The following is an 8,758-nucleotide window of genomic DNA, read 5'->3' on the forward strand; positions in this document are numbered from 1 at the left end:
AAACCAATATTAATAATTGATATTATTGCATTCTTGTTAGTTTTGATGTGGGCCGGTGAGAATCAAACCCTTATTTTTATTATTAGTTCACTCCCTAACTCATTCGCCTTAACCATCAAATCATCTTTATATCTCTCATGGTATAGTTTTTTTTTCCACTAATTTTTGTTTTGTATAGTTGGGAAGAGATATATAAATAGGGAAAAGGATTTCCTAAAGTTGAATTTTGGTGCATTTTGGTGCAGTTGAGAAAATGAACCTATTAAATCAGTATTTTTTAGCAACCGGCTTAGAAGATAAGGAATATGAATTGGATAATAAGTCCAAATAGAAAGTTAATTCGTAGCCCGATTAGCTTTTTTCCAAACCTAGCCAAACTTAATCTTCATAAGATACAGATTAGATGGTTTAGAGATATAGAAAATTTCTATAAAAATATAGATGAACAACTGTCTAAAGAATATAGACAAATGGTTAAACTATTTCAGAAAAACCTCAAATTTATGGCAAGATGAGTGGAGATAGTGTAACACTTAGATTGCAGAAAATTCTGGATAACTTTTCTGACCTTCAGAGTAGGATAGAAAAACAAACATCCTATTTAGAAAGACAATTTAAAGAAGATAAACCCCATGACACATGGAGTTTTAATGACGAAAGTTTCACCTGCTATGAAGAAGATGAAAGTCATAAATACCCTCACCTTTTTCATACAAGAAATCCACAACTCAACAACATAGCATGTATGATAACTTACATGATAAGAAACCTTTGTCAAGAGAAACTTGTTGAAGAAATTCAACCTGTTAAGCTAGAATGGTATCAAAGGGTAGATATGATTCTAGAAGAACAAAGAAAGAGTCAAGAAAGGATAGAAGACCTTTTAGAACTTTTAGAAAAAAGATATTTAACTCAGGATGAGTTAACTCAAATTCTTAAGAGGGGGGAAGATAGGGGAAAAGCAATAGTTATCCCGGAACCAGAAATTCAAACCCAACCTAAAGAAAAAACTTCTGAATCCAAACAATTAAGTATTAGACCACCTTCTACTTACTTTTAATGGAAAATACAGAAGAAACCCTCAATAGGCAACTAGAAAATCTAGAAAAACTTATGGTCTCTTTAGATATAAGTGGAAAAAATCAGGAGATCCCTGATAACAAATCTGAAGATAACAATCAGATCATTTATGATTTTAGCTCAGAAGAAGCTAGTGAAAACGAAAATGAGAATCCTCATTTCGTAAAAATAGAAGAACATGGAGAAACTTCAGGTACCAAAAAACCTGCAGATTTTGAAAAGGAATTTACCAAACAAAAATTCCAAAAAGTACCTCATTACTATGAGCCTTCACAAAACCCTTTTCAAGGACAAGGTGTTTTAGACATAGATTGTAGTTTAGACACTGCAAAGGATCTTAGAGATTGGTAGAATACAAATAATGTATTAATTCATCTGAATGAAGATCTAAGAAATTTAGGATCAGTTGATATTTTCAACTACCTACAATATAAAACTAGAGGAAATGCATTCAAATACATTTCAAATCTACCACCACAAGTTATGGGAACTATGCCTTTAATAGGATCCTTAGTTACAGACTGGGTATATAGTTTATTAGTCAAAGAATTCAAAGGATGGAAGGATACTGTCCAATCAAAAACAGCATTTTCCGATCAAAATCTTTGGAAAATAACTAATTTAAAAATTTGCAATATGTGTTACATTGATAACTTTATTTGTGAATTTCAGAGTTATTATTATAACATAGACAATGAAACAAGACTATCAAGAGGATTGTTAGATCTCCTCTATGATAAGCTTCCAGGAGGAGTGTCAACTCAAGTCAAGCTATACTTTACCTCAATATCATCAGAAGGAAAGGTAGATGATACTCTAGGAGGAAGAATAACTGTTTTAAAACAGTGGCTCACAGATAAATGTAGCAAAAAGATAGCTAAAAGAGAAGCTAAAGTATCACTTTGCTGTGATAAGTTACAAAACAAAGTAGGAGACTATAGGTGTAACTATAGAAATCCTAAAAAGAAATCTAGAAGAAATATAAGGTCTTATAAGAAAAAGAAATTCAGAAAAATCCCTTTTAAGAAATTTAGAAAAGGAGATAAGAAATTCTTTAGGAAAAAACCTCCTTATCCTAAAAGAAAAACATGTCCGCAAGATAAGAAATCATGCACATGTTGGTTATGTCATGAAGAAGGACACTATGCCAATGAGTGCCCTAAAAAGGATAACCCTAAGAAAAATGTCTTACAAGCCATATACGCAATAGGATATGAACCTATAGAATCAGATGTAGAATCTGATGAGGAAATTTATGAATACTGCACAGAGACAGATTCAGAGATAGACTTAAATGTCGAAGAAAGTACTTGGTAAAGGAAATCCAAGTGCAACATTTATAAAAATAGTACTAGAAAATAAAAACCTTTTAGCCTATATAGATACAGGTGCAACCCTTTGTTTTGGAAGAAAATCGATCTCTAGGAACTGGGATAGATTAGAAAAGCCAAAAGAAATAGTTGTTGCAGACAAGTCAAAACATCAAATATGGTTTAGCCTTAAGGATGTATCTATAGAAATTGAAGGATATAAGTTTTTTATCCCTACAATTTATTTACATGATTCAGGTCTTGATCTAATTATTGGAAACAATTTTCTAAAATTATATGAACCCTTTATTCAAAGGAGTAATACAATTTCTCTTCGATGGAAAAATCTTGGAAATCCAGACGAAAAGAAAATGATTACTACAAAAATAATTACTAGAAATGAAATTTTAAAAATGATTTCTGGCAATTTGAAAAAACTTAGTTCTATTTGGGAAGAGTATAAATTCTTTACAACTTTAGAAGAAAGACTCGATGAAGTTTGTTCTGATGATCCATTAGATAATCAGAAAAATACTAATCATGAATTAATAGTAATTCGACTTAAAAACCCGAATGAAGAAGTCAACGTTCCTAATAGAATTCCATATACTATTAAGGATGTTGAAGAATTCAAAACTGAGTGTAAAGATTTACTTGAAAAAGGACTAATAAGACCTTCTTCAAGCCCACATTCAGCTCCAGCTTTTTATGTCGAAAATCATAACGAGATAAAAAGAGGGAAAAGAAGAATGGTAATTAACTATAAGAAACTCAATCTTGCAACCATTGGAGATTCTTATGGATTACCTAGAAAAGATTTTATTTTTGAAAAAATTAAAGGTTGTAACTATTTTTCATCCCTTGATGCAAAATCAGGATATTATCAGCTAAGACTTTCTGATGAAACAAAACCTTTAACGGCATTTTCATGTCCGCCACAAAAACATTTTGAATGGAATGTTTTACCCTTTGGGTTAAAACAAGCACCTTCAATATATCAAAGATTTATGGATAATTCTTTACAAGGATTAGACCATATATGCCTTGCATATATTGACGATATACTTATTTTTACAAAAGGAACAAAAGAACAACATATCAAGGATGTTGAAATAGTTCTTTTAAGAATTAAAGAAAAAGGAATTGTTATTTCAAAAAAGAAATCACAACTTTGTAAAACTGAAATTGAGTATCTCGGAGTAATCATAAAAGATAATGGAGAACTCAATTTAGCGCCACATACCCAGGAAAAGATTTCAGCTTTCCCTGATGTATTAGTGGATAGAAAACAAATTCAAAGATTCTTAGGATGTTTGAATTATATTGCCAATGAAGGATTTTTTAAAGATTTGGCAAAAGAAAGAAAAATTTTACAAAGGAAAATTTCTGAAAAAATTCCTTGGTCATGGACAGACGAAGATACTAAGATTGTGAAAACAATTAAGAGTAAAATTCAAGTCCTACCAAAGCTTTACAATCCCACAAATAATGACTTTCTAGTTGTCGAAATTGATGCATCCAAAGATACATGGGCAGGATGTATGAGAGCTTTCCCTAACGGAAAAGCAACACTAAAACTCAATGAGTTTGGTGAAAATCTGAGAGTAACCTCAGATATACAATCTGATCTAATTTCGAAAGAAAGAAAGACAGATAAAAAACAAAATTTAGTAGATTACTCTGCTAAATTTAATATAAAAGAAAAAGAGTTATTACTCTGTAAATACATATCGGGAACTTTTTCTGATACAGAAACAAGATATCCGATAGCTGAGTTAGAAACACTTGCATGTGTTCGAGTATTAGAAAAATGGAGAGTAGAACTTCTACCCTCTAGGTTTCTTTTGCGAACAGATTCAAAATATCTAACAGGATTCTGGAGATATAATATAAAAGCAGATTATAAAAGCGGACGATTAATTCGTTGGCAGATGAAATTACAACAATTTCAACCATACATTCAGTATATAAAATCTGAAAACAACAGTTTTGCAGATACTCTTACACGGGAATGGAGCAAGCAATAAAGATCTTGCAGCATAATCTGAAACAAAAAGACGAGCAGATTGAAGCTACTCAACAGCGTCTTACAAAACTTTCTTCTGAGAGGGGGGAGATAATTACAACATTACAAAATTTGCAACAATATACAGCAAATACAAACATCAGTGAACCAACTGAAGAAAAAAGCAGCAGCAACACCAAAGAAAATTGGGACTTGCTTGGACAAGATTCTGGAAAATACAACTACTATGTAAAGTATTCAGCTCCAAAAAGCTCAAAGATTCCAATTGAAGCAATATCACCAAGTGATTGGAAAAAGGAACAAGAATCTTCAGAAACAACTTCAGACAGCAAGAAATCATGGGCTGATGAAGTAGAAGAAGAAGATGAAGCAAGAAAAAATGGTTTGTCAACAACCATCCAAACAAACGATCCCGTAGACAATGAAATGGGAAAGTTCGAAGCTTATGTCATTTTCGATGGTCCAATGAAAGGGATCTACAGAAAATGGGCAATAGCAAAACAGCACATCATCGGAAAAAATGTACGCCACAAAGGCTACAAAACCATTAAAGAAGCAGAACAAGCTCTTTACGGTCCTTACAAGGAAATTACAGCAGCAAAAGATATCCAAAGATCTTCAACAATGGAGTCAAAAAAGAAGCTGTCAATTGATAAAATCCGCCAGCTAGAACACCAAAAAACATTCCACTTAGCAGACCCAACTTTCACAGAGTTTAGTCTTAGATGGAAATGGATAAATAACTATATAGAAGAATTCTCTACAGATTGCTTCTACCCAACAAACAAGTATGGATGTTCAAAAACGGTCCTACTTCCAGGAATAGACAATCAGCTTTGTCTATCATTCTTTCAAAATGGATTGATCAGCACAATTTATCTCGAAGAAAAAGAACAAAGAAGTTTTGGAGAACTCAAATACTTTCCAGAAGAACTTCAAAACCTAGTACAAAAATTCAACAATCTCTTTGCCAAAGGAAAAGAAATATTCCTTCAAATAGATTCAACATATCCATGGTACGATGAAATTACTCTGGATTTAACTATAAAACCACAATATCTCATCAAAATAGGGATATCAAACAAGACATATCCAACTATGTCGAAAGAGAAAAATGAATGGCACCCAGCCAGTTACATTGCACAGATGAAACACTTCAGACAAAAGGTTACCAGGTTAACCCAGCAAACAAACTACAGGGTTGTTTACGACGATCCATCAACAGTCGTTTACAGCGATTCCAGAAAGCCAGCCAAGGAGAAAGATTTACAGGCTGTTAAAAATCTTGAAGAAAGAGTTGACCAGCTAAAGGAAGACTACACAAAACTACCCATGGTAATTAGAGAAGAACTGTGTAGAAATTTTACACAAAGTTACAAAGGACACGTGTGTGAAATCTGTCCGCCAAAATCGTCGGCACAAAACGACAAAGAAGAACTCAGTGGAAAACAACACATCACAATGTAGTGGCAGACAAAGAAAAGCAGCCACCCACTATGTAGGGTCGGATAAGACTGCCTTATCACTATGTAAATTATTGTTTGTCCGTTTTCTTTAGTGCGTTTTTCTTTTGCTTTAATAGCTGTCACGGATAGGGACATGTGAACCACTTGTGAGTCCTACTCCGCTATAAATAAGAGCCTTGATGCTCGTTTGTAATCAGAATGAAATTAAGTTTGAATGAAGTTTTTCATTTCTCCTAAAATCTTAAGATTTTAGTGTTGATAGTTGAGGTAATACTCTGGAGCTATCAGAACGTTGAGGTAATACTCTGGAGCGTTCACAAATCAAAATTCGAAAGAATCATAGACGGTCGTAGTGGACTGATAACAAAGACGAAAGTCATCAATTCAAGATCAAATTCAAGAATATCAAATCAGGTATAAACATGTTTATGTTAAATTTATTTAACATCTTTCAATACTATAGAATATCAAAGTTCTGTTTAAATAATGTTCAAATACATGTCAAAATATTTCAAAGATCAATATGACTGAAGTATCATATTTCGAAGAAACATCTAGCTATCACACAGATGCTATTTGTGATAATAAAATAGAAAGTGCAGAATTATCTTTAACTGCAGAAGAAAATTTCAAAAGAAAATATAACATGTTCAAAAATATTTTCTCAAGAAAAAATATTCTGAAATTTGGAATAATGACAGGAGAAGAAGCAATTCCCATTGATTCTACTCATGGAAATATAGTTATATCTACTATAGATACAACTCAACTTAAAGAAAGAATTAAAACCTTTTCAGAAAATGAAAGATCTAAAATTGGTTATATTCATATATCGACCATTCAGATTTTAATTAAAAGCACTTTTATGAAAGGTATTAATTCACCTCTAGAAATAGCTTTAAAAGACTCTAGAATTCTAGACACAGATCAAGCAACAATTGCAAAAGGAAATTGCAATCTAAAATATGGTAAAATCAAATTTGATATAAATTTACAAATTGGTTTATCTCTAAAAGATAAAGATCTTGATAGATCTATAGTTTTTCATTATAAAATGAAAAACAAAAATTTTATGAAAAAAGGTAATCACCCATTTACCATTTACTATAGAATTAACTATGCTTTGAGTAATTCACATCATAGTATAGAATTCAAAGGAAAAGACACAATTCATATTGACGAATTGTTTGCACCTATAGTAACTCTAAAATCACCTATATTTAGAAGTCTAGCAAGGAATAGTTGTTCTTTGATAGAAGCTGACAGAGATCTGTTTGAGGAAACAGAAGACAAATCGTTATTTAGAAGCAAAAGCCTTAGAATAACACCACCCAAAAAAGATTTTTATATCTCAGAACAAAAAGAACTAAGTAAGCTACATAGTTCAATAGAAGGACTATCTTTACAAGTCCAAAATTTAGATAGAAAAATCTAAGAAATGCCTGGAGCAACTTGGGCATACCTTTTAGAATTAGAGTTAGAAGAATACCAAAAAACTCTAAAAATGATTCTAGAAAGAGACCCCACACATATCTACGGATTCTATGATGTGGTTAAATATAATATAGAGCGCCTTGAAGGCACTATAGAATGGGCATCACAAACCCAAACATATGATGAAGACGACGTCAGAAGTTTTCAAAAATGTCTCCAAAGAGACTTAAATCTCTCAAGGATTCAAAAGACCCTCGAAAGATTACCTTCCGCAAATGCAGCTACCTCTGCCGAAAACTCTGGTATCAGAGCGTAACATCCATCCAAGGTTTAAAAATAAAAAGAAAAATCTTTTTAAAAACAGTTTGGTCAAGAACCGATTTAAAAGAAAATCTTTTAAAAACGGTTTTGTCAAGAACCAATTTAAAAAGAACATGACTTTGTGAAACTGCAGGAATTTGTAACAGCAGTGAATCTTGATCCATATAAATAGAAAACCAGTATGTGTATGAAACTTAATTTGTATGTCATGTCCCTTAAGCTGGAAATATTTGAGCTGAGTTTTTTGTTTGATACACTAGCACGGATCACTGTTGTAGGTCATGTCAAAAATAATTGCGGTTGTGTTGTCCTTTTCTTAGAAGGTGGACAAATTCAGTTTAGACCATAAAAATTCAGCTTTACAAAAAAGTACAATCGAATTAGATGTTTTCTCTTCCCCATGAACTTTGTAGAAAAATTCGGTTCGCAGAAACCGAATTTTTTCTAGTGCAAATTCAGAGTAAATTTCGGTTTTTAGAAACCGAAATTTGTTTTCAAGGCAAAAAAAAACTTCGGTTTCTACGAACCGAAGTTTTTTCAAGGACAAAATTAAAAACTCAGGGAATAAAAGATTTACGGGGGTGGGGAGAGAAAACATCATCGAATTATGGTTGGAGTGTTGGACAATGTCAATGGTGACAATCTTGTACAAATTGCAGTACATATATATATTGTATATTTTTCCGAGGGTGTCAAAATTAAGTTTAAAAGCAAAAAACTGCATCTAGTAAATGGTCTACCATATTCATTTTTTTTTTACAGTTCTACCATATTCATGTAAGCAAGAAATAGTGCCAATTTTTGTTGACAATTAGCTTACTGGTCACATGATTCATGAAACATATTGTTGTCTAATTTGGTGTGTTTTATTTTCTTCTTTTTGTCAAGCAAATTTGGTGTATTTTCTACGTGTTTTCCATGTAGATTTTATTTAATTTATTTTATATTTTTAATTTCATCGTTTGAATGTATGTTGTTTTAGTGCAGTATTTTTTTTCTTCTTCTTGATGCAGTGTTCATTTGATTTTGATTATCAGTTGATCGGCTTCAATCCATTACATGTTCAATCGATAATCTTGGAAGTTGGAGTCAACATTTACGGATCTAAAGTCATAATTAGT

General features: G+C 32.0%; 1 protein-coding gene across 1 annotated transcript; it reads left to right on the top strand.

Annotated features, from left to right (window-relative positions):
- The first annotated feature begins 6,576 nt into the window (after nucleotides 1–6,576).
- LOC123895943 lies at nucleotides 6,577–7,317 on the top strand. Its single transcript, XM_045946407.1, has one exon. The coding sequence runs from the start codon at nucleotides 6,577–6,579 to the stop codon at nucleotides 7,315–7,317; it is 741 nt and encodes a 246-aa protein (XP_045802363.1).
- Nucleotides 7,318–8,758: the final 1,441 nt, after the last annotated feature.

The sequence above is a fragment of the Trifolium pratense genome, linkage group LG7, assembly GCF_020283565.1.
Source record: "Trifolium pratense cultivar HEN17-A07 linkage group LG7, ARS_RC_1.1, whole genome shotgun sequence".
Classification (NCBI taxonomy): domain Eukaryota; kingdom Viridiplantae; phylum Streptophyta; class Magnoliopsida; order Fabales; family Fabaceae; genus Trifolium; species Trifolium pratense.